Source organism: Siniperca chuatsi, linkage group LG19 (assembly GCF_020085105.1).
Source record: "Siniperca chuatsi isolate FFG_IHB_CAS linkage group LG19, ASM2008510v1, whole genome shotgun sequence".
NCBI lineage: Eukaryota > Metazoa > Chordata > Actinopteri > Centrarchiformes > Sinipercidae > Siniperca > Siniperca chuatsi.
In genome coordinates, this window is record NC_058060.1 from 22759227 (window position 1) to 22786155 (window position 26929).

The 26929-nt window shown below is 40.9% G+C and overlaps 1 protein-coding gene across 1 annotated transcript in view; it reads right to left on the reverse strand.

Moving 5' to 3' along the window:
* Positions 1-26107, reverse strand: part of drosha (drosha ribonuclease III) — an 81232-nt gene extending 55125 nt beyond the window's left edge. Inside the window, exons 1-16 of the mRNA XM_044175969.1 lie at positions 25913-26107; positions 24066-24923; positions 23914-23982; positions 22899-23187; positions 21870-22011; positions 20659-20819; positions 18670-18750; positions 17441-17527; positions 17061-17147; positions 14782-14853; positions 14339-14420; positions 13189-13263; positions 11851-12020; positions 10101-10225; positions 7343-7442; positions 3017-3124 (exon numbers count right to left, since the gene is read on the reverse strand). Coding sequence (XP_044031904.1) covers positions 3017-3124; positions 7343-7442; positions 10101-10225; positions 11851-12020; positions 13189-13263; positions 14339-14420; positions 14782-14853; positions 17061-17147; positions 17441-17527; positions 18670-18750; positions 20659-20819; positions 21870-22011; positions 22899-23187; positions 23914-23982; positions 24066-24919 — 2502 coding nt within the window. The 5' untranslated portion in view covers positions 24920-24923; positions 25913-26107. The remainder of the gene's footprint in view (positions 1-3016; positions 3125-7342; positions 7443-10100; positions 10226-11850; positions 12021-13188; positions 13264-14338; positions 14421-14781; positions 14854-17060; positions 17148-17440; positions 17528-18669; positions 18751-20658; positions 20820-21869; positions 22012-22898; positions 23188-23913; positions 23983-24065; positions 24924-25912) is intronic.
* Positions 26108-26929: the final 822 nt, after the last annotated feature.

Consider the following 26929-nt stretch of genomic DNA (forward strand, 5'->3'; position numbering starts at 1 on the left):
GGGAAATTTCTAATTTACTGTCACGTATGACGTTCGGGCAGTTTGGATGCCGTCCAACTGGACCAGCGGCCTGAATTATCTTTTCCCCTGGCTGAAATATGACAAGCATGAATTTTAAATTGCACTTTCACTCAGTATATCATAATTTGATTAACTGGAATGTGATGAAATGGTTATCCAAACTTGTTTTCCATTTAATCGCATCACTTTGTTTCTTATGGAGTAAATCTTAAACTGAACTGAACATGTATATTATTGTACACTTGTGCAATAGAGATGTCAGTGTAAGGCTACAGGCTTACAGTGCTCTTCGTCTTATTTTAAGATGTTTTATTAGGCAACATTAATCTACTACTTACCTACATGCCACCAATACAAGTAGATGTAGATGAATGTATTCCTCCATGCTCTGGCTTGATTATGTGATATAGTAGGCGGATTAATGTATACAGTAAGTGATGGTAAATAAATAAATTCAGCACACTGTTGCAATGAATAAAGACCCACCCACACTTATTTTCTCTGTTGTAGAAGGGAAAACAAGCTGCCTTTCCCTCGAAATATTTTTGACCGACTGATAGCCTTCACGTGGATGTGATCAGGGACACAAAAAGGCAGGAAGACAAAGCAGAAAGACAGCAGTGAATGAAAAAATAAACATACAACATAAAATAAAATAAAATAAATAAAAAAAAAAAACACTGATGAATAAATAAATCCCATTCCTGCCTCCAATGTGTAGCCTGGTCTTTGACACAGCCTTTCAAGTGAAACCACCCTTTTGTAGCTGAGCAATGTCAGTAATGAGCGGGTTGATGTTGTTCTGAATGGAACGCCTGCTTTTAGAATCAAGAAACTATGGGTCAGTTTTGCCGTTATCTCTTGACTGTGTCCCACGTTGTGGAGAGTGTACCACTGCAGTTCGAACTGAAATTATTCATGAACCAATTAGTCGTAGCAGTACAGCTTGAAGCAAACATAATTGGGCAGCAATTATGGATCGGATCCTTCTTTGCTAGACCTTGCTGTAAGAGAGGTCTGGTTTGCGAGGCTAGAACTTTCTGTCATTCCTCTCCAAATGTGAGCATGAGTATTAGCTGTAGGCTATCCTCGCTGCATACAGAGATAGGGGATGTGCTCAGAGAATACGATGTGCAATGCTGATGGCAATTATTTTCTGAGTAAGGCAGAAAATATTGGAAAGGACAGTAAATGAAAGAATTATAAAATAAAGCAGAGTAGTCCATTTCATTACACTGACAAATCCATGAACATATGCAGCTCTGTATGTTTAAGTGGGCACAGCATGGCACTAACACTATCAGGGTTATGATTCAAGTCTCATTAGGGCCGCCCATGCCAAATTGTATGCATGCATGGGACTGTAAGCTGCATATGTTGTCCCACTTGCCTGAGAGAGATAACATATAGACCATGTGGAGATAAAATTCCATCCTGGTTTATTTTGCTGCTAACAAGTGCATAAAGGGAGATAACAGTATATGCACTACTGCCATACCGAGTGGTGGTGAAGTTCTATATAAATAAAATGTCAGGTCTGAGACATTACTTAATGAAGGATAAGGTTGCTGAGGCTCTGTGGGAGTCCACTTTCCTTACACAGATTTTGACACTTGAATGGAGAAGTGACGCAATGTGTGGAAAGATCAGAAGCAGAAGTTTCTGACTGTGGCTGTGTTATGAGCACTGGTCTGTGTCTGTCTCATTGCAGTGTATTACAAATTGGTTCTAATATTAACGTAGTTCTGGCAATCATTTCTATCAGTTATTGTATTCACCTTACTAATAGACATGATGTAGACAAGCCAACAGTTCAGCAAGATTATCTAAACTTCTTTATTTGGAGGTAAAACCAAATGTGTGCACCCAAAATGTCATTTATAATCCCTCATTGCAGAGGAAAACTCACACACAGTTGAACAGCAGGTTAAAGTTGAACCAGGAAGTCGGTCTGTAAACTGTGATGGATGTTTACAACAGACAATAATGGGTAATAATTGTACTATTCGTTTCAGCACTTAATCTGGCAAGTACATTGCTATTATTACCGATAGGAAATATGGCCAAAGCTATGATAATAAGTTGTAATAAAGTGGAATTGTTCATTAAATATGACCATAGCACTAAGCATTAAGCTGCAATGCATTTGCTCTCAGTCAGTTTTAGAATTGATTTTAATATTTTGTTGATAACGTCTAGGGCTGTTCATGGTCTGGCTGCTGTTGAGATTGCTGAGACTCGATACCAGATTCAGACTCAGCCTTAATAGTTGTACCAAAGTACAGATTGGTGTCAATAGGTAAGGTCAGAGCACCCAACTTCTGTAACAGTCTGCCTAAAAATGCTCAACCCTCTCTGGCTTCAGCTTCTTAAATGCGAGGATTTGCTCTTTTCTTTCTTTTATACGAGTGTAAGTAGAACATTGTGGGATTTTGAAGTGTTGGTCAGACAAAACAAGGAACTTGTTACTTTGGGCTGTGGGAACTTGTGATAGGCATTTTTCACAATTTTCTGACAGTTAATTCAAAAAATGATTAATTGATAATGAAACAAATCCTTATTTCCTGTCCTGCCACATTTAAAATCGCTCTTGAAAACCTATTTTTAAAAAAAATATATATATTTTTATCACCCTAAGGGTTTGTACTTCTATTAATCCGAAACCATTTCAGGTTTTTTCACTTTACTTACTGTTAATGTTGAAGTTCTTGCCACTGTTCTGTCTTGTATTTGTCTTTAATGATTTCATGGATTTTTTTTATTTTTTAAAGCACTTTGTAACACTGTTAAGATTTATGGTAAGCTTCATTGTGATGTAAATGCCAAACAGTGTGTGCTTTTGTGTAAGTGAGTGCATGTAGATCTGTGTATGCATCAGTGTGTTTATGAAAATCTGAATGCGTGGTTTGCCTTCACGTGTTAGATCCATGAGTATGTACTACAGCATGTATGCAAGTGTCAGTGTTTGTGCATGCATACAGTTGACGGGTGTTACCTGACAGACGTCGGAGCGGATGCCAGTCTTCCAGAAGCCCTGACTGCTGAGCTCCACAGTCACCTCACGGCGCATAGTGTTCTTCTGGCGGATCTTCTGAAGAGCTTCCTGTCAAACAACCAGCCAGTCAATTATTGATCCGCTGGAGCACAGCCTATGGCGACAGCTCCCATCCTCAAAACCCCACCCCGCCCTCACGCCCTCCCTTCTTTCACTCTCCTCTCACAACAGATAGGCTGGCACATGCAATAAACTGAAACCTCCATGGCATGACACACATACAGTACAGCAGTGGACAGGGCCAAAAACAGGGGAAGTGACAGCTCTGCTGGCCCTGGCTAAATGAGGCACAGATATGGGTCAGCATGGCTGTGGACAGCGGTGGTGGTGGTGGTACGGGGTGTAGGAAGGCTGATACTGAGGCTTCAGTCCCAGCCACCAAGAGATGAGGCACCTGCCTGCCCATTAGGACCACCACATGAGCCTAGAGGTACCTCCAGCAGCAGCAGCAATCATTACAGACACACACACACACACAATCATGTCAGCCCTACAGCAAATAACTGGAAATTCAGTCAGGGGGAGGTGAGTCTGAGACAAGGGGGTCCTACAAATAAAAACCAAGATGGAAGATGTATTGACAGACTGCACCTCCTAAATGTGTGAGTGCACAAATGTGTTTCATTCAACTGAGACGCTATCGACTCCGTCTGAGTTAGCCGTGATCTGCCTAAAATGGAACGCCAGGAATTTTTGACTCGCAGAGGAAATAAGAACAACAAAGGCATGAATAAATAATGCCATCCTACTTTGAACTGTGCATCAAAGTGAACACGCTCGCCCATGCGCAACACATGCATGCCCAACCACACACAACAAATCTTTCCATGGACAGCCAGCCACTGTATATGGAAAGCAGTAATCACAGCGAAGTGCGAATGATATACTTTATTATGCAGGGCTTTCTAAAGGGCCAGGGAATGGACTGAAGTACAAAAAGTAAATAATTAACCAGGATGGGGAGGTAGAGAGACTAACTTTCTGCTGGTCAAACAGACAAGTCACGGCACATTTGACTTTCATCATCACATCCTTCTGCTGAGAGGAGTGTTTGTGTTTTGGATCAGGTTGAGGTCAAACACCAAAGACACTGTCTGAAATTCACTACCTGCGGAAGACAAGTGCACATCTGTTGCAATGCTTGCTTGTGCTTTTGCAGTTTCATTTAGGGGATTATGTTAGGAGTTAATTCTCATAACACTGACGAGCTGGAAGGTTCTTTTGTGTTTGTTTTTTTCTCACTTTGTTGAATACAAACGATCAAACAGGCATCTGTAGAATATAACATTGGTTCATTACAATACAACTGAGAACATGACTGCCACAAATACTGATAAAAGCAAATAATTTAAATTAAGAAGTAAAGTAATTAATTGATTTTTACTGTGCATGTCTCAAGGATTTTAAAAAAGTTGGCCAATATGTTTTAAACGTGTCAAAAACAGGAGGAGATCTATTTAAGGAGATCTACATTTGAGTAAATAATATTTTGCCTGCAGAATCTAATTATTTACAGGATATTCAACCTTTGTTTCATTAGAATACACTTGTTGTTCCAAATATTTGACTTATTTCTTTACAGGGATTGTGTAACAGCAATATGAGTTTACATTTAATTGCAATTCTTCCTTGGAATTAAGGAGCTATATAGCAGAGCGTCCAGACAGGTTTGGTTCTTCTGGTAACACTCGTTGACTTCTTGCTTTTTCACAGAATATTTTGTTTGTACGACCCCTGGTGTTTCGGAGAATACTGCAACGGATAGTGCATTGAGCATAAATGCCTCTGTGCACACTCATAGCTCATGTCACATCTGCGGCGGCCCACGCCACGGTGTCTCGCGCGAGTATAAACAAGCTTGAGGCTGTAAAAATAGCAAACTTTGAGATGCTGTTCATTCTATCCAAAACAAAACACACAATACAGCAAAATAGTATTTTACTGTATTGTTCCTACCACATTGATCTTTAATGTAATTGTTCCCTCTTCCCTTTCCCATTTACAAGTGTTTTCACCTTCATTTTACTCTCTGTATTTTTGCCTATAGAATGTTTGCTAACATATATATTAAGGACCAAATAAATGAAAAACTTGTTTCTCGACAAGAATTAAGTGCCAAAATCTTCAGATTGGGACAACTCATGTTGTATCTGGACAATGATCCTTCTGAACACATCCCAGTCAACACTGGAATAGACTAAAATAGAGAAAAATAATGTAAGTTCCTGTGTGGCCCAGCTGAAGCCAAGACTTGAAACCAATGGAAAATCTGAGGAATGAGTTTAAGATACTCTAGCTTTTCAAAGACGCTCCTCATACAGCTCTACTTAGCTTGGCCAAATCTGCAAGGAAGAATCAGAGCAAATCCCCAAATCCACATACGCCAAGCTGATAGAGAAGACTCGAAGCTGAATTCACTGCCGAAGTACTGACTCTGGGCTGAATACTTATTCAAATTAGAGATACGAGATAATAAAAGAAACATACTGTATTTTATTTTCACTACAGTTACAAAAATGTCTTATAACCTGTGTCCTCGTTGTCATTATTGCGTATATTGTGTAGACTGTTCACCAAAAATAATGAAAATTAGTGTTTTATTTAGAATGAAAAATTGAAGTGTCAAAGGAGTATTTTCTGAAGACAATATCAGTCTGTCAAGTCAAGTGTTTGGCTGAGGGACTCGCACAAAATCCATCTGGGCAACACACACTGACAGTCTGCCTGTCCCTCAATGCCACACCATATCTACCCACACAACCCTCCGTGCTCTCAGCATGAGATCTGGAAATGGGTGCAGAGGCGTGCGCCCGGGTGTGAAGGTCAGTTCTAGCCAAGGCGCACACCTTTGGTCTCCAAGGAAATCTGTGAACTGCAGACTGTGCACAGATGTATCAAAAAGAGCCAGTTGGAGAAGCCCAACATTGCTGTGAACACCTCTGACAGGGTAGAAAATGCCTATCAGAGGAACAGACGTTTAGTCTTTCACTGAAAGACCATTTACACAGAAAGCTTGAGTGTTCCCTCAGGCATTAAATAAGTAGCGATGCTACACTGCAGTGAAGAGACACTGACGTGGCTAATGCTTGTGGTGGAGCCTGATGGACCCAGTGTGTGAGTGTGCATGTGTTTGGGTTCACTAATTGCTCCAGTGCAGGTTGACAGTAGGATTGTCAGGGCCTGTTAGCCTGAGAGCTTTGCCGAGCTACCTGGGAAACAAGCTAATTGAGCTTGGAGTTCTTGCTCATTATTGGTTTAGACTGTATCAAACAGACCAAAGGAAGAGACTGGATCTGTAGCACACTCAAAGCCTTAGAGAGAGGAAAAGCTTTATCTACTGTAGAGAAGTTACAGCAGTCCCTACAGGAGAGATATGGTGGGACAAAGCACTTCTGCTCAGCTACTTCAGGCCACACACAGCACCTGTGTACCCTGTGATTCCCTGTGGCTACATGGTCATCACTTCGCCAAACCTAAGCCTTTTCCATTCTCGTCCCCTAGCGGTGGTTTGACCTTCACACTCAACTCAGGAGAGCAGTTATGGCAGTTTTATTCTGAGCTGTAAATTCATCTAAATTATGCATTATTAAGTTGAATGAAAGACACTGCCCATTCTTCCATACCAAAATAAAAGCAAAATATTTATACCTGAAGTAAAGACAAAAGGAGAGAAAGTAAATTTAACCAGAAATGTAGAAACATGCTGGAAGAAAGGGTCTGAAGCGTGAGGAAAGGAAATCAAAAATAATTATGGATGATGCAATCTGTGTGAGGCAAAGGCCAAACAACATGCTCAAAATTCCTGCATTTATACCAATTCTAAAACGCAAAAAGCAAAACATTAAATGCGTGAAAGTGAAGCTGTGTTTTAATACTCAACAAAACCAGAAAATAATGTTGCCTTTGTAAGTTTTGTCTGTCTCACTTTTGTTGAGTGAAACAGCATCCTTGTTACTTTCAGGCAATAACTCCCAGCAGTAAGTTGCAGATAAGCAGCATTTGAATCAGTGCGCACAGCAGGAATAATAGTAATGGTAATAGTTTTGTTTTTGAAATTAATGGCTTTGAATCTCTTATTTCTGCAGAGCGTGCAAGTGTTCCAGTGTTTCAGCATAACTTTTCATATCTGCAGGAAATGAGCTTCCAAAATATTTAAATTGAAAACATATTGCACATAACAAATGCAGGCCACCAGACAATGTTAAAATATGAGTGTGACAAAGGAAACAAAAAATATCAAAGTGTGTTTGTTTTCTTTCAACCCACCTCTCTCTGTGTCAGCTTCTGCTTGTCAATCTGCTTGACCTTGGGGCTGTTGGCCAGCAGGTGGCGTAGTTTCACATAGCTCTTCCACAGTTTCTGGTACCTGCCAACAGTAAATAAGGAGGTGTCAGGCTGACAAGAGTCTATCTCCCCCTCACTCTCCTGCTTTGCAACGACACATCAATATTTAATGGGCAGCTTGCCTGATATTAAACATAATTTAACAGTTGCCTGTGGCCGTTATTGCATTAGCTGCTTGTGTGTGAGGGCAACGGACACAGAAGATTCTCTGTGTTTCAGATGTGCACTGTTTGAACTGTGAGCAGAGTTTCACACACACACACACACACACACACACACACACACAGACTGGCGATTTACACTTAATTTTCTTTTCTGGTAAAAAGCTGTAAGTAATGAAACATTTGAGCAGCCCTGACACATGGCTCGAGAGCTATCTCACAACCTCCTTATGTTCATTTTATATAAAACCCCATTGTCTTTGCTCTCATTTGCATCTGAAAAGAGATATGAAGTTATCGGCAAGGTGACATGTAGCCATCATACTAACCACCTACCTACCCCCCCCCCCCCCAATCAGACCTCCTGATTGATGCACTGAGGGCCAAGTGTGACCGTTCTGCTCCCATTCAGGAGACTTTCTCCTCATTTACCCAGAGTTATTCAATTATGATTGGTGGGATGGAGGGGTAAGGTGGTGGGGATTGGGGGATAGGATGGTGCATTGACAGAGAAAAGGGCTGAGAGGCATAAAGAAAGAGAAGGAGAGAGAGAGAGAGAGAGAGAGAGAGAGAGGGGCAAGGAAGGAAGGAAAAGGAGGGAGGTGAGGGTGTACTGTGGAATAGAAGAATTATAGAGCTTTAATAGTGGGGACTTCATTAGAGACTGAGACGAGGGAATGAGACGGCTTTACCGCCTCGATTATCAGCTCACCACCACCTCCGCACTGAAGCAGCCCAAGCGGACGAGAGACAGAGAGAGGAAGAAAGAGAGAGCGAGACAGAGAGAGAGAGAGAAAGTCTATCCAGCCTGGGAGGCCCCCTCGTCCCCAATCCGCTCCAATGACCTTTCCACAGATCCGCTGTGCTCTCAGGGTAGCACTGCAGTGGCCCTCGCCACTCCCTGCACATGCTTTCATTAGCATATGCTGCCTCTTTCTTTCTCTTCGGTTTCCTATCTCTAGCACTTTTCAGGCATGGTATATGTAGCATTGTTGGCTTCATCTATCTGCTAAAGTAGGCTTGTTGCCATTCAAACGTAGGTATCTGTTACGTAAATGTTCCGTAATGGCTCTATTCAAACATGACAGGACAAGTACGGATAGAACTGCTATACTTGTGATATTTAGCACCTGGCGGGTGAGGCAGGCATAGAAGAGCGGTGAGTTAAGTGATCAATTTTGCAACTTATTTTGCAGTTGAATGCCTCGAGACCGACATGTTAAACTGACAGCCCATTTATGTGTATGTCTGAAAGGGGCTTCTGTCTCCTAGTCTCAACCTCCTTTCTGTCTCTTCAATTCCTATGGATTTTGTTTTTCTCTCCTTTTCCGTCCCTCAATCCTTCCATCATGTTTCTCTCATGTTTCCTCCCTCTCTTGCTGGCGTTGTCTGTCCTGTTCCACCCTGCTCTCTTTTCTTTACATTCCCTGACCTCTGACATGTCATCATTCTTGCCTCAGCAGTCGTGATGGAGCTGGAGAAGCTCGAGTGGCAATCCTGTACACAAATGCATCCAGTGGGCTGTGTGAAGTAAAGAAGACAACACAACTTCTTCAGTCTCCTGAGTTAATATATGCTGCTGCTCTGTCCAAGGCTCCCTCTCTGTGGCAATCAACACCGACTCCTGCCCTCGCTACACGCATCATTAGCAGTGGTAGGAAATCCTTTCCACTGGTCTCTTACTACTCGTTTCTGCATCAGCTAATGATGTCCCAGTCCATCCATAAATTTGTCGTTGTCTACCGCTTTGAGAAGTTTGACATGGTAGCAGGGTGCACAGGGATGAAAGAGCTCAACGGACAGATGGCTAAAATGTAGCGGCAGGGGAGACGGGACATTAGTCGGAGGGAAGAAGCAAACTAGTTCTGCTTAAATGGATTTCCTAATGATCATCCTCTTGTTTGCATCTTCATCACCGGCATTTGCCTCCTGCACCTCCTCCTGACTGTTGCGAGTGAGACCAGATATTTGAGTTGAAAAAGAAATCCACAGGTTTAAATTTAGACAGAGCACAAAAACCAAGTTGTGTACTGACTTTTGATTGGTGCTTGGCGTGGTGTCTTCGCATCTCTCGGAACACCTCAGAGACCACAGCTCAGATGATCTAAAACACTGCTTTTGTTAATTATGCAGCAGCACAGTACAGCATTCCCTACTGCAGCCCTGTAGCGTGTGTGTGTGTGGCATTACTATTCACGAGATATAAACTGCAGCAGCTCCCACGGCAGAGGCACCCAGCGGAAACCTGGGACCCATGACGACACATGTGAAAATGTCACGCCACTCGTTTTCTCAGCCTTCTATTCCCCATATTTCCATATCTCCCCTCCTCTGACATACGCCGTTCTCGTCCTCCTCGACATGCAACACAAAAAGATTCTACCGTCACAGTGTCCTGGGAGAGCGCCGTAGAATAAGGAGTAGAGGGAACGAGGGAGACTATACACAGCAGGTGGGGGAAAGATCTGTACTCGGATGGGTGGTCGACATTTGTGTGTGTGTGTATGTGTATATCTTACTGAGGGTCTCCGGCGTAGCTGAGCTGAGCAGGCCGGATCCCAAAATGAACGATGATGGGGAAGGTGATGACATCTGGGTTGAACTGCTCCCTGTCCAGTTGGTCGATACGCACTGAGCTCGGTTTCTGGGGAAAAAGAGGACCATACAGTGAGTCACGTTACAGTGTAAACACATTCATATTGCTATAAGGCAGCCATCCTTCAATCATATGCTACCAATATGTGAAATAACAAATAACCCATGTCATGCGGGTCGTCTGTCACAGGAATGTAATAAGATGAGGCCCAGATTGGGCGTACAGCGTGCGCACAACAATGATAAAGTGATGTCAGGGATGGCGAGCTAACTTCTGATGCTCTTATCAAGGAGGAGATTGACAAGCAACATGTCCTCAAGCTGACTCCCAAATCATAGTTAGCCTGTCAGGCATTTCAGAGATCAGTGTAAGGGGCTGTAGCATAAGGTGTGATGAGCTGCACGGCAGATGGCTCGAGGCTCGGGCTCACCTTGACATTAGCCGCGCTCGCTTGTCACGGCCTGCATACAAACTTTGATTTGAGAGAAAGAGGTCCCAAGACAACTTTGATTTTGCCTTAAAAGTGACATAATCAGGTTTGATTGGCTTTATGGAAGGCTTGATGACTGCCCTGTTTACAATCCCAACACAAATACATTGTAAATGCTAATTTATATATACTAGGCCATTCAGTGTCTACCGCTTCTTTACCTGCGCTTTAATGCACCGTAGCTGTTTGAAGGTTGATGACATTTGTGTCCTCATTTGTCGACCCTGCCACTGTGTGAAATAATCACTCGAGCATGGCATGTTTGATTGGCATCAGACCCCTTCATTTGGAATAGTATGTGTGACCTTGACATATCACAGTGGGTAAGATTTCCACAAAATGAGAGCATGGCCTACTTGGCTCTGAAAGGACATTTTATTGAGTTTAGAGCACCAATTATTGTATGTTTTTGAATTCCATACCTCCAAGATTACCATTTTCTTCACCCAATTTGAGGGTTCTGATCACTATCAATTCGTGCAAAAGTAATAATTTGAGCAATAGCAAATGAAGCAGGAACTATTTTGATCGAGCTAAAATGATTGGTTCCAGCTTTTCAAACGTGAGACTTTGCTGCTTTTCTCTGTTTAATATGAAATTAATATAAATTGAGTATCTTTGGGTTTTAGACTATCGTTTGGACTAAACAAGTAATTTTAACATGTCACCTTGGGCTCGAAGAACTTGTGATGGGTATTTCTCTATATATGACCCTTTTAATAGACTTTGTTTGACTGGCAGACCAATCTTTAACTTGAGTCCAGGGATGGACTCTTATACACCCACCTATCTGGAAACCCTGACAGCAACAATTCAGTCCTGCCAAAAAGAGCAGTTGACTCAATAACTCACCCACGCCAAAGGTTACATAATCATATTCACTGTTCATATGCAACCTTTTAGCTAGCAATGACATATTCACCTTTACCCAGACACAATTACTGTACATCCTTTAAAATATGGGCCAGACAAGAAGGTTAACCAACTTTATCGTGACATAAAAGCTTCGGCCCGAATAGTGTTGATGACAGCAAATGCCCTTGGGGATAATAGGTGAGGTTGCTCATGTCACAGGCTAACAGGAACAGCCTTATTCCTGCAGTGTCTGGGTTGGGGGCGACGACTGCCCTTGAAACAGCAGACAAGGCCACCTCCTGTCGTAACAGTGAAGCTGAGGCCTCACCATGCCTGGGTTGGTGACGATCATGCCCTTGCACTCCTCCGCGTATTTCTGCCACTCCAGCTCCTCCCACTGCAGCATGTCTGCAATCTCCTCCTCGGGGACCAGGGGCTTGCTGCTGCGCAGCAGGTAGAGCAGCACCTGATGCATGGATAGCACCTCCTTCCCGCCATCTAAGACAATTAATGAACAAAAATACACACCAGAAATAAATGCATGTATGGACAGAAGCATAAAAACACCACCACAAGGTACACAGTTCACCAGGGATTCACAGTTAATTGAAAAAAATGCAAAAATCTCAGTCTTTTGTAGCTAATAGTTTGTGGATTTAAACAAGCTATGACATTCTCCACAAGGAAAAATGTTTCACTGAGCCTCAATACAATGCATTCTTTCACAGTTCAAAATCCTTGGCCCAAAATCAAGGCTGATGTTGGAGGAAATCTTTGTTTTTATACAAGCACCTCACCCCACCTCTGCCAACTCGGAGTTTTTGAGCCAATATTACATACTGTGAAAATGTCCCCATACATCGCAATCGCATTGTTTAGAAAATGCACAGAGGCACCGATGCAAGGTCGGACGCCATACAATAGGTGAAGGCACACAATGATACGCATATGGAATAACATTCAAATCTGTATTACAAATTCAGGAAGCAGACAGTGCAAGTGTGTGTGCAGGGAAATACAGCCAGGCATGCAATCTACCATGTCAAATCGAGTCCGTTTAATAGACACCCGTGCAAAACTGACTGACCTCCATTTAGTGTTCACATGGACAGACACACAAAAATCTACTGCCCTCGCAGTCCTGCAAATGCATTAAGACAAAAGCAATAGCAGTCGCACACACTCTCACTGTAACTTTCAAACACATCATCGCCATGCTCTCACTGTAACTCCCTGTCTCCTCTCACTCGCTTTCTCTTTACAGATCACATCAGAAACACTGGATTGGACAGTTTTTTTGTATGCTTGCGTAAAAGAGGTAGATAAGTGTTTGTAGCGGACTAAATTGGGAAAGCTAGGAGAGAAATTGTTTTTTGATTGAAAGAAGGTGGGTGGCACGGCTGTCATAACAAACACTGTGGTAATGTCATAGTACACCAGCACCATCATGTGTATCAAAGATGAATACCATGCAGCTACACAGCAGCTCGGGCACTGTAAGTCAACCTAACATTATGCAGAAATGCTTGGAGTAGACATTATGGAGGCATGCAGCTTTTTTTTTTTTCTTTTCTGTAGCACTTTTTAACTTGAGAACTGTGTCACCACTGACCACCAGAGAGAGACAAATGGCAAAGGAAAGCAGTACTGGTTGTTAGAGTCTCACCAGGTAAGAATCGGACAAAACGGGGCATGAAATGGAACTGCTGGCATCCAGAGGACTCATTGTCAAACTCAGGACCTGGAAGAAAGAGCAGAGTTTTTTTTGCTGTTTGTTTGGGCAGAGAACAACCTTACATAATAAAATCTACAAGCTTTTCACACAAATTTAACATTAGGAGTGTAAAGTTATGCTTGAAATGGTAATCACAATTATGTTGCTACTATTAATCAGAATTTATTGTACCAATCTTAATGTACTTTCTTGATCTCAAATCTTATCTGTGACACCAAAAGTGAAGATGTTTACAACTGTAAATATTCTATGATTATGTATGACGATTGTGGAGGCTAAATTCACATCATCATAATTACGTTAGCGAGTCCTGCCTGAAGAGAAACCTCAGATGCTTTCTGCACACATTTCAATTGCTCATTATCACTCCAATTATGTAGTATTTTGGAATATTGAATGTGACTCTGTTACAAATTGTGCCATAAACATAGTTTACTTAAAGTAATATTACTATTTTCATTTATCACTCTATCAGACTATATTTCAGCCTATTTCTAAAAAAAAAGTGCAATGAATTGCATGACAATGGTTACATTATCTTAAAAGTTCAACTTTTTAAGTTCAACTGGTTTAGCTTCTGTTCTGTTTTCACCACAATATGTAATATGAAACAGTTGCAAGTTGCTAAATATTACTAAGGGTAAAGGTTACTTAGTTAAACAACTATGTATGTATTTAACTAACCACTATAACAACTTATGTCAATAGCAATATATGTCTACCAAAGGAATGTCTACATGCCAGGACTCGTATTACTTTCCCATAAAAACAGGATGAAGTATATCAGGAATGAATGAATTCAACAGTCTACCAGGGGCCCGTTTCACCATTTCTGCAATATGCAAGCTGTGATTTGAGATCATTTCCTCTCGCTCACTGCAACACGTTTCACTATCAAAACAAATGTCATACTTGCGACCCATGCACGAGCATGTGAAAGCCCAGTAGGACTCGCAAATTTATCTGCAATTTGCAAGCGACAATCATTTTTGAAACGTGAAGCTGCCACCATTTGCGATCTGCACGTCAGCACTGCTGCAAATCCCTTTTGTGAAACAGGCCCTTGGTTTGGGAATCGCACCTGTCAGGTTCCAGTCATACAGCTCAAGAATGTCCTGGAACAAGTAGGCGGCAAACAGCTCCAGGCCTCGGACACAGTAGTTCTGGGCACGGGAGAGACACAGTGTTTGATAGCAGTGTTATATGAGCATAGAGTACAAGCAGACTCAAAAAAAGCTGTAATACTCCCATAAAGAGTACCTTAATGTAGATATGACTGATAAGTAAATCCAGTTCTCTAACTTTATCACATAAGCCACCTTATCGATGTAATCAACCTCTGCAGGTTAAAAAGAATCTCTTTTCCCTCTTCTGCAAGGATTAGCACCTTCGCTCACCCGGGCACTGAGGTGTGAGGGTTACATGTGGCTCAGCTGTGCTCAGACTGAGCCGTTTGAGATAAAAACAAAAAGGGGTGAGAAAGGGGAGAGAACGAGCTGGGAGATAAAGTTGGGTTTTACCTACCTCCGGTGTCATCTCCTCTATGAAGTGAATGGTGTAATCTATGTTGAAGCGGATCACACGGCACAATGGAATCTGTGATGATGAAAGGAACAGAGGACGAGAAGAAGAAAGGACAGGCCGACTCATTACCATGGCGTTAGGCAGAGGTTACAGCTTTTCAAGGAAACTCATTAAAACCTCATCTCTGCTGTGGAGCTCACCCAAAATTGCAGACACAACCATATGCATGTAAAGAAAAAGTATGTACACTCAAGAAATCACACTGTAACTCACTGTAATGTGCATAAACACGCACAACCTTTGGTCAATTAAAAAACCCTGACATGTATAAACACTCGCTCCCACAAATCACATGCCTCCACACACACACACACACTTGAAAATTAAGTAACTCAAATCTTGCTAAATAGATAAGCCTGCTCTTCTGTGTTTAATCTCCCTAGTTACATGGTCTTTGTTGTCAGAGCGCGGGGGTCCATTTTAAGAGATTAACCTGGGAGCCACATTCATTCTTGCCCATCCCGGCGGCTAACTAGCAGAGGGCTAATATCAACACGCTCTGAGGTTCCTAATCCCCACACTGCCACGAAGCGTTTACCCCAGCTTTTAACAAGGGCCGCTTAAATTATCCAGTTCAAATCATGCCTAATCCTCTGGGCTCTTTTCAAGCTAGACGGATATTGACCAAGTAGTTTATTATTCAAACATGCAGGGAAAATACACACGTGCAGACACTAACGGACACAAGCACACATGTATTTCTAGACACAGAAAAATTCACACTTTGAACAAATTTTCAAGAAATGGGATTTGGTGGTCACCTATCGATTTCTCACTTCCTTTAAACTTCCTCCTTGGGATAAAAGTCAGGCATACAGCTCAAATGGTTACAGAAATGGTTACAGAAAGAGAGGGTCCTTTTAAGTCACGACCTCTCTAATGTTTGACAGTCACTGATGGGCCTTCAAAAGTGACGGAGAGGACTCTGTGACAAGGTCAGCACAGGGAGAGGAGCACTTTGTCTAGGCAACAAAGAAGCCGGCCTGAAGCCGAAAGCCGATTTGAAGTTATTTTTGAGGAGAGTGGAGTTAAAGGAGGAGGGGATTTTTCACTCAAACGTTGACCTCAATTGTGTGTGTTGCCTGAACAGACATGTGGAAGGAGGATGGGATCATATGTAGCCAGTGCAGAACCGATTGTCAAGTAGTGTATGGAGAGAGGTAATAAAACCGTCATGGACCCGGCAGCTTTACACAGCAGAGGTTCATGCAGGGTGGAATACCAGGACTGGGTTATAAAGATGAAACTAATAAAAATTATAGTAAGAATATTTTTATGTTATGATAACATATATATCCATACGACAAATGTATTAGAAACTCTTTACACATGAAAATAAAAACTTCAGTAACTTCCTTTTGTTTGTTTTGAATTAACAAGGAATCAGACATCCTGTATCCTGTCAGTACTGTACTTTTAGTCATTATGAATAAATCTTACCAACAAATTAAGACAAATTACAGAGTAATCTGACAATGATAGTGAAATCAAATCAAAATGTCTCTCAACTAAATAAAGTGCAACTGATTCACAAGTGATTTAGAGTTTTCAGCCCCATGCTGTCGTTAACAATTAATGGTGTGCAAGAGCTAAGAGTTTTTAACTGTTAGTTTTAAATTAGAATTTAGTTGGAATAATTTATATAAACAACTGAATTTTGTAAAACATTATCACATCATTACATTATGATTTCTCTTGACATATCAACATGCCCTTATACTATAAGAAACATTCCACCACAACAAATCAGAGATGGAGGTTTAGGCTTTTCCCACACCATTTCAATCAGATGAGCTTTTGGTCTTCATGTCATTAGCTGCAAAATTTGTGAAATTGGGTGCAGTACATAGCTTGTTTTATGTATCACACGCATGTGTATTTGAGTATGAAATGATTCCCTGATCCCTGAAGATTAAATGTTTTATAAGTTTTGTAAGCCCATATAGAAGTAGTAAGCAACTTTTTTGTTCCACCTTTGTGAGGTTTAAATTGACTCTTTCGAATAAAATAGTAACGAAAACTCAGTGTGACACCTGACCCCAAAAACACAATATGAAAGGAACTGCAAACTCCAAGGATATAAATAATAAAGATGACATAAAATATAAAAAACAGTATAGCAGGAAAAAAATGGCTGTACAGTGACATACACTGTCAAACATTTTGTGGTGTAAAATTCATGGCTTATCTCCTGTACCGTTAACTCTAAGAAGGCTTACATTAGTCAGACGGGTGTGGGAGAAAAGAGAGAAACCTTCAAACAGGTACTCATGGTCATCGTACTCGATCACCGTCGGCCTGTCAGTCTGAAACAGAAAACAGCAGGACCGCTCAAACAGAATGACACAACACACAGCAGCTTCAGTATGGTGCTGTGAATATATACACAGTGATTATTGTCATGACACTGTATAAAATGTATTAAACATAATACACAATCAAAATACTATACTATACTGCAATATGATATGAGCTAAAGAATACAGAAAAATACTACTATTTTTAAATACGAATACTTGTATAATATCAATCAGTTTAGCATTTTAGTAACTGCAACTTCTCTCAATTTAGGGTGTCGACTTAAGAGACAAAATCCTACCAGGAAGTTGGTGGGAGGAGACACAGTGATCCTGTAGTGAAACAGTTTTCCCGCATTGTTGTTCATTGTCCGACATGGTTTCACAGACTGAAAAAGACACACAAACTCAATAATTGACATGTATCTTATGCTCTTTAAAACAGAATTTGTGCTTGGTTCTTACATTGTGCTGGTTACACTTCAGAGCCCATAACACACGTAAGAGATACAGATTATGTATGGAAACTCACTTTTTGTCCACATACCAGAATTGGTACATCCCAAAACTTAGCAATTCATTGTCTTTTTTTTTTTTTAGGATTGGCTCCAACAAGACATTTATAGTTGACTAACGGTCAAATGATTTCCCCCACTGAACAGTTAGTTATTGTAAATGAGAAATGAAAATATTATTGTCCCTGAACAGATTAATGAAGTCCAGCAAAAGGATTTTGTCAAATTATTGAAGACCATATCATATGTGAAAATGATTGTGATAACAGATATCTAACCAATTTCCAGTAATGCCTGATGACTAAAAAACTTAATTGACATCCTTTTAATGAATACAGTCACACTTCCCATATACTGTATAAACCCATTTAAAAAAAAACTAATTGACTAACAATTTCCAGGTCAACCAAGACCGTAACAAGCAATTAGTCAACTAATCACCTAACGAGGGGGCAAGCGCTGTTCATTTTGCCACCCAAATAGATTTTTTAAGATATAAAATGACCTTCAATTAAAACTTAAATGGCTGCAAAAGTTGAGTAGAAATCTACTATAGCCAACAATTACCAGCCATAGGTTAACACACTCATTAAGTAATCCATGACCTTCATTGGTCTCTACTGGAAACCAAAAGGAAAAGCAACAACACATTTCCTCCTCTTAAACAAGCCTCCCTTTCTGTTCCTTGTTTAAATGTGTAACACTGGTCAGTTGAAGATGATCTATGTGGGACTTTTTGTTCCAAAATACAGAATCCAGAAAGTGAGTCATGAAAACCAGAAATCTCAGCACCTGGCAAAATAATCGATGAGTCACTGGTATAGATCAACATCCTTGTCAAATTCTTACAGATGTAATATCATCATTTGGTTCTTTGGGATGATAAAATCTTATTGTCCCTCTAATACAATGGAAAATGGCCACAGTATAGAGAATACATTTAGAATAATGTCCTTGCCCCACTGTGGCACAGCTTCAAGGTTATGAAAGGGTGATTTATTCACGGCATGTCATACCTCCTCCCCCGGGTAGATGCTGTGGCGGATCCCTGTACGTCTGGCCTTGGCACTGCACTTACACAAGGGACCATCATTCATCTGGACAGAAAGAAAATACGTAAATCAGACACAACTGCTTCACTTGCTATGTATAACGCAGGGTCTGCTAAACATTTTACATCTCAAAACTGCGTATTCCTGACCTTTATTTCTTCACTGGAGTTTTGAGTTTTAAGTTGTCCTATGTAATAGTGTCTGAGCAATGTGAAGGCTAACACTGACAAAAAGATTTTATCATGTCATTTTGTATGCATTTCCCAAACATTTCAACAGTTGGAAATTACATTAATTTAAAAGGAAAAACAAACTCTTCAATAATCTTTGAACAGTTTTCCAGATTTTCCAGATTACGTAGTTAGATAGCAGTCTTTAAACCGCCTCGCCTACTGAAGCAAGTGATTCCCAGTATTTACTGGAATGATTTCAAAAACTCCCAGAGAGGGACCTAAACTTGGCGCTGTCAATCAAATATTGTTGCAAATGCATTATGAGTGGAAAAATTCATGATCAAGTATTAGATATGTATCTACATTATAGATACACTGGCACCAGTATTCCAACGTGTACTCTTGCTATACAGGGGCTGGGGTGCATCCTTCCATTATCTCAGATGTCTGAATGATGGCACACATGTACATGTTGCTTTAGATGTTAAAGTTTTCTATAAAATTCAGTTAAATTAGAAAAACAAACATGAATTTAATGATTATATATAGTATTTGATTAATTCCTGCTTTTTTTAATAATTTTGCCAGTTTAGTGGGTTTTTTAAGTTTTAAAGTCCTAACAAAGATATATCGGCCACTATTAACATAAACCCAGAACATAATCAATTTTGATAAAGATCACCTGAATTTTTATTTTTTTTTAAACTGTAACCAACATTCATACTAAGCGGGACATTTACAGTGTAAAAACAAACTTTCAGTGCTCTCTGGTGGACAAACTATGTCATGGAGACATTAAATCTAAATTACCTCAAACCAAGCTTGGCATTCTTTACTTATAGTTATTATCGGCTGAAATATACACCGATACGCTGAAAGCTATTTCGGCCAGGTAGATTTATCAGTGCAGCTCTATTTCAGATGGCTGCTTTGCAATTTATTACGTATTGCAGATTCTCCATTTTATAGGGTTGGTGGAAGAACAAGCTTATAGGTTTTCAATATGTTTTGTTTATTTCTTTTAATTAATTTAAGAATAAAATTAACTTGAGCGCATACAACGGAAGATATTATTTCCCCCTTTAGGAGGTTAGGGCTAACAGAGTTACAGCAGCTTATGTTATTACTCATTTGGTAAAAAAAAATTAGCTCTGTGTTGCACTACAAGACTTGAGATTTAATTGAGAGGTTATCCACACTCAATGAACAGTGGCCTGCTTCAATGATGGTTGAATGTTGTTGTTGCCTTAGAAACAAATGTCTTTGGAACAGTTTTTATTAAAGTTTGGAATTAAATATGTGTTTGAATCCTAGGGGTGTGTGTTTCATTTAACTGAAGTGGATTATATTATTTATTTATGTTATTCATCTGGTAAGTTTATCAGACTTCATTTGAGCTCCATGCGCTTCTCGAATAGCCTGTCGCAGAATGAGGCACAGTAGCCGCAGTTACTGCTACTGTTATCTGTTAATTTTGTGAAAAATCATGTAAAAGTTTTGGTGTAAAGTATGAAAATAAAAATGTCAACTGTTGTCAGGGGGGCCAAAAGTTTTTGGTGAAGGACCGGATTTGGCCCACGGACTGCTATTTCCCTACCACTGCCCTATATTATGATACCAAAGTTGCCACAGGCAATGTTGTTGCAATATCATATCATTGTACATGTCATGCCCACATCTGTATAGAATCCCAGAAGATGAATGTAGAAGATAAAACAAATAGAGATGAATATAGAATTTGATTTTCTAACATAATAAATGTTACATGAGAGAGACCAACCTGCCCCGGGTCATTGTACCACAGTTCCTCATGCAGGCGGTCGGGATGAGCTTTCTTTCTCTTGATCTCAGCAATGACATCAAAAACCTCAGAATCAGAGCTGCTGGAGCAGGTGCTTCCTTCACCATCTGACTCACAGTCTGAGTCACTGCTGCTGTCGTCTGAAACCAAAGTGCAAAAAGGTCTTTAATCATAAGGACGTCATAGGCCTGACAACTGAAACATAATTCTGTGAGCTGGAGCTGGTCGAGCGGTTAAGCTCTCCTGCTCAGCTGTGCCCTCACAAAGTATTATACAACATGATGTCTCAGTGAAGCGATCTGTCAAAATGCTTTCAAACTGTATGCACTCTTTTAGAGGACTAATTATCTACACAATGCTGGTGATACAGAAATGTTTCAGATCTGTTACCTAATTTGTATTTAATGCATGTTTCTTTAGGGAAACAAATATAGCTTATCATTATTTGCCAATCACTCTGTTGGATTCACTGTTTAAATAATCTAGTTCATTACAGTTTCTACTTTTCAAGCCAACTGCAGACTTAAATGCATCTGTGAGACTAAAAGAGCACCACAGTTGCCAATGTTGACATCTGGCACTCATGTTTTGTTTATTTCTCACACTTGTCACTTTCCCTTACCAAAAAGAAACCTTACACCAAAATGAGGATTATAATTACCTGTCAGCAGGATTAGTTTGTGGTTCTTAGCTAAGCAAAGTCTTCAATTCTTATCAGTGTTTTAACTCGAGTACTTTATTGTGCAGTCAGTACCCGGAGCAACGTGTTTAGCAAATTAGATCTCCCTGAACGAGATTTATATTATTGCAGTGCTGAAAGAGACAATCAAGCTGACAGCCCAGCAGATAACATCATAAACACTTAACTCAATCTCTCCCTCAGCCTAATGCACTGCTGAGAAGACCGTAAGTTTTTATGAACATCAATTACAAAAGATTGTCAACATATGTATTAACTGTTTACATAATAACATATTGTTATTTAGTCGTTGCTTATCCAGAACATGCTTACAAAAGTAGTAAGAACAAGAAGAAAGAAAAGAAAGAGCAGGTAAAGGTTTACATTAGGAAGCACTGACTGCTACAGCTATTATTTGCACTGACTTGCCTTGATAATTTAACAAAATTATGCGACATATCAAAAGTGTTCCTACATGATTATACCCAACTAGTTCTGCAGGACTACCTACCTGGATCCTCATCCAGTTTGGTCTTGGGCGGGTCCCATTTCGGTCGAACAGCCTTAGCCCTCTCCTGTCTCCTCCCCAGCTCTTCCTCAAATCGCTCGTACAGGTCCCGCAGTTTACTGGTCCCCACCACAGTAGAGTCTCCCTAAACAAATTTAAATAAAATACATGACTTTGTCCCCAACCTTTTAAATCTCAAATGGAACAAGTACAGATAAAGAATAAAACATTTACACGTGTAATTGCATGGTTTATAGGATAAAGCTCTCAAGTTCAAATTTCACTTAGGAGCAGAGGTTATGTGATCACACCCATCTACGTGCTAAAGTAACCAACTGTCACAGTAGAAAAGACATAAGAGTACTAAATCTGTTCATGGAGTAGCAAAGAAATAAAGTTGGGCTCCATCTCAACATTTACCTTCACTTTGGTTTTATTGAAAGACAGATCAGGTCTTGGGCAGGATGAATCATTTGTGGCAAAAAAGTAGCTGATGACAGCATGAAGCAAGCATTCAGAGACTACCGGAAAAGTTTAGAGTTTTGGAGAAGAAAAAGGAATTGGCACTATCCAAAAGATCCAAATACATCAGAAAAGCATATGAGAGGGTAGGTGGGGATTTGTGCTGATGAAGTGAGACTTTGGTATCTTTTTAGTGCTCGCTATTAACTGAAAGGCTGACAAACGTCCATCATTGGAAAGCAGCTAATCCGACTCTTTAGCAACACCACCAGACAAAATTGATAAAATGGCAGACAGAAGATTAGGAAAATCTTCTTTGCACGCCAGTTGGATAAAACAATATCAAACAAGTGGGCTCAGTGTTAATGGGCATTGTGTTAAATGGAATGAATTAAAACAAGTCATTCTCCTGTTTAATCTACCAAAAAACAAACTGCACACAAGGACATTTTTATGGCTATGGACTCTGAAATGCAAAAGGGTAACAAGTGTATAATAAGAATTAGATATTACAATAAACAATCAGCAACTGAAGGACAAATATAATTAAGACTAAAGTGTCAACAGTACCACTTGGTCCATGGGGTCATTGGAGTAGTAGCTCTCAGCATGTGTGCAGCGGATCCAGGCAGGTTTCAGCAGCTCTTCTTCCTCATCATCCCCCTTCTCTTTCTCCTTCTCTCGGTCTCTGTCCCGTTCCCGCTCCCTCTCTCGCTCTCGGTCAGTGAAGGCCTCTTCAGAGTCTCTGCTCCTGATGGCGGAGTAGCTGCGCTCTCTGCTCAGGCCGGAGGAGCTCTCCGACCTTCTGTCCCTCTCCTCTTCCCAGCGACCACGTTTCCTGTCTCTGCTTGAGGACCGGCTGCAAAGCACAGATGAAAAAAACCCAATTTTTGCCATCGGCCGTGATGGTTATGACCACTTGTTATCATGTGACCAAAGGACCAAGTTAAATTCACATGATGATAACTGAAACAGCTCCAAATGCTAAATGAAGTCTGTGAGATATGGTTGAAAGCAACAAAGTTATTAGGCATTTTATGCCTATTTAATAAATGGCATAAAATTCCCCCAAAAAATATTTATGGAAGTGTGACAGTGTGCTTCAGATATTTCGCCATTAAAAAAAAAGGCCTATGAATACAATGAACAATGAAGCACAGCTAGTCATGGCATACCAAATAGTGTGTTCAGTATTTTATATGGTCTGTAAAGTAGAACCTTAACAGTGCACTTCCTGTGCTATTGTTTCTGAGGCTGAAATTTGTTTTTAGGACCAAAAACCAGCTCCATGAGTATTTCCATTTAAAATAAATACAGTAAATACATAGATATGTACTTTACTTATCCCTCAAGGATACTGCGTATCATGGAAGCATAAAAACATGTAAGTGCCCCACAGTATTTTCGTTAGAAAAAGAAAAAAATGTTTTTTTAAACAATGTTTATATAATTGTATGTCAGCTGTTGTACCATGCAGACATATCTTATTAATCCTAAACTTAAAAACCATAATGTAAATAAATATATACATGAAGTATGCAAAAAACCTAGCTTTTATAAGACAAATAATGGACTACATGCGTACCTTCGAGGCCTCTTTCTGTGCCTATTGGGCGACTGGGATCTCCGACTCTCTCTGTGACGATACCTCTCCCTGTGAACAAACACACACATAGTAGTAAGGAAAATAATTTCACAGATTGATCTCATTTAGGAGACTTACTGCTATTTATGTACCTGCTACGATCCCTGCTCCTGTGTCTGGTGGGAGTCCGGCCTCTGTCGTACTCAGACCTGTAACGCCCACCCTCTGGCCTGCCGCGCCTGTCTGGACTCCTCCCGCGATCAGTCCTCTCTCCAGGAAATTCTATTTTATGCTTATCACCATGGCTACCATAACCATAGCCCTTCTGCCTGTGGTCATCGTGGCGATACCCTCTTTCTGGAGACCTCCTGTTGTCCATTGGCTTCTCATACTTGTATTGCCCCCCGTGCCTGAAGCCGTGGTCTGGTTTGAATGAGTTGGGGCTCTGAGTGTAGCCAGGGCTGAAGGTGGGAGGTGGGAAAGGAGGATGGGGAGGATGGGGGTAGTTCATGGAATATGGAGGGTGGTAGTTCATAGACTGAGAAGCTATGGGGGGAGGCATGGGTGGGTGTGGTAATGGTGGTGGGGGCACAGGAGGCATCATGTAAGGGTGGTAGGCATTCTGAGCAGACACCTGGGACCCTGGAGTGGGACCACCTGTGGAGATGGGAAGGGGAGGAGGTGGAAAGTTAGGCGTGGGTTCAGGGAAACCCTGCCTGACAGGGGGCTTGGGGAAGGGTGGGTGCACTGGGCACTGGTTAAGAGAACTGGGATTCTGGGACGGTGCCGGTGGAGGGTACTGCATGAAGTCAGAATGTGAAGGCATGTATCCGCTGTTTCCATGGTAGCTTGAACTGGGAGGAGTCTGAGGATCGTAGTGGTACGGGGGAACGGGAGGCTGGGGAGGTGGCGGCCTCGGGTTGGTGGGTCGGTAGCTTTGAGGGGAGCCGTGCTGGCCTGGGGGCATTCCCCCCCTGGGACCCCCCCGATCCTGATTGAAAGACATGACTCTGGACATGACAAAATAATCAAGCTGTAAGTGATATGCACGTGTATCCCAAATTAATAACACACACCTGAAAGTAAATGCACCTAGACGAAAGTTTGAGGCCAACAGTGATGTCAGATCACAGGAAAAGTTGAATTTAAAAGTCCTTGGTACCAACTCTGAACTGGGGAACACTGGTCTCCAATCTTGTGTCAAAGTCTGTTTCCCCTTCGAATAATGTTTCCCATAGAACTGCCTTCTGCAGTTGGGCTTTGGGCTAAATTTAGGTTAACTTTAGGTTATGGTCATTATCAGTGGTAGAGATGACTGGTTGGGTTTAGGGTTAGAGTTGATGGTAAGGGAAACACAAATTTATGAGGAAGCAGGCTTAGACACAGCACTGGTACTATGAACCTTACTAATGGAATGAACTGCAACACAAGCTGAAGTTAGAGACACGCATTCCTCTGACAGAATTTAAAGCTTTACTTGTGATTGTTGTAGTGTGTCTGTGAGTGTGATGATTATTTTATGTGACTGACTCGTCTAGTTGCGTTTTTGTACATAGGCTAAGTAATTTGTTCTCATGCCTCTCTTGCAAAAGAGATCTTGAGCTCAACGAGACATCTTGAAAAAAAATTAAGCATGACAAAATAACTAATTAATATTATTAATCGTTAGTTCATCGTTTGCGTGTAGCTATCGCAGAATACAATAAGCAACAGCTGAACACCGTTAAACGAATTGCTTGCACTGATATGAGCATCATAAGCTAGCTAGTGTTAGCTACTACAGATGTAATTTTCCAAAACAAGCATAAAACGTAGGAAAGTTATTGAAAGTAACTGACGACTAAATGTTTATCGTTAGAATAGAAAGTAGTCTCTCTGGCAAGTAGTATTATCTTTGAGCTAACAGCAGCAGCTAGGTTAAAGCTCCACTGGCTAACGTTACAAGGCGGTGACAGTGTTAGCAAGCCTGCTAGCACAAGATGACAGGAGAAGAAATTACCTTCAAAAAAAATAAGGAGCGCAAGAGAAGTGGATCATTCCATCTTCACTACTGGTTCAAAAATCTACAATAACACCAGTGTAAACTGTCTTAAACAAGGCTACTCATAAGAAGCTAACGTTATGCAATACAATGAGTTATGTGTTGGTCAACACGCTTTCCGAAGGGCCGTGTTTCCGGTCGGAATGGTTAGAGAGAGGAACAAGGATGGACCAATCACATCCAGCGACTCAGTCGTTGCCCAATGAAATACCGGTGTAGTTTTGAAGGGGTTCTTCTCACCAGGCTGAAGCGCCACTGTGGTCCATAAACAGACTACTTGTTACATTACTGTAAACTGGAGATTATGTTATTCGAGACTTTTATACTGATGTTACTGAGCGACATTTATCTAAATTGTTTTCTCAATTCTTTTTTTTTGTAAAAAGCCTTACATTTTAATTTTTATGCACTCTGACACGGCCGCTATTCTCTGACCTTTAATCTGCGACTAATCATTTTACACATTTAACACTTCTGTGCAGCAGATAGATAGTAAAAGTAAACAATTTTCAATCTGAAATATATTCACAATTAGCAGAACAATGCACCATATTTTATTAAAAGTCAGAAAAGAAATGGACATTGGTCATCCAAATTGGTGCACCTTTCACACTGAATATTACTGTTTTACTGAGGAATGCTTGGTGGGTAACTTTGTCTCATGGTGTGAGCAGAACCATCTGCAGCTCAATGCGACAAAGTCTAAGGAGCTGGTTGTAGACCTACGAAGGACCAAGGCACCAGTGACCCCGGTTTCCATCCAGGGGGTCACTGTGGACATTGTAGAGGATTACAAGTACCTGGGAGTACACATGGACAATAAACTGGACTGGGATAAGAACACTCAAGCTCTTTACAGGATTACATTTTCTGAGGAGACTGAGGTCCTTCAACATCTGCCGGACAATGCTGAGGATGTTTTATGAGTCTGTGGTGGCCAGTGCTATCCTGTATGCTGTTGCATGCTGGGGCAGC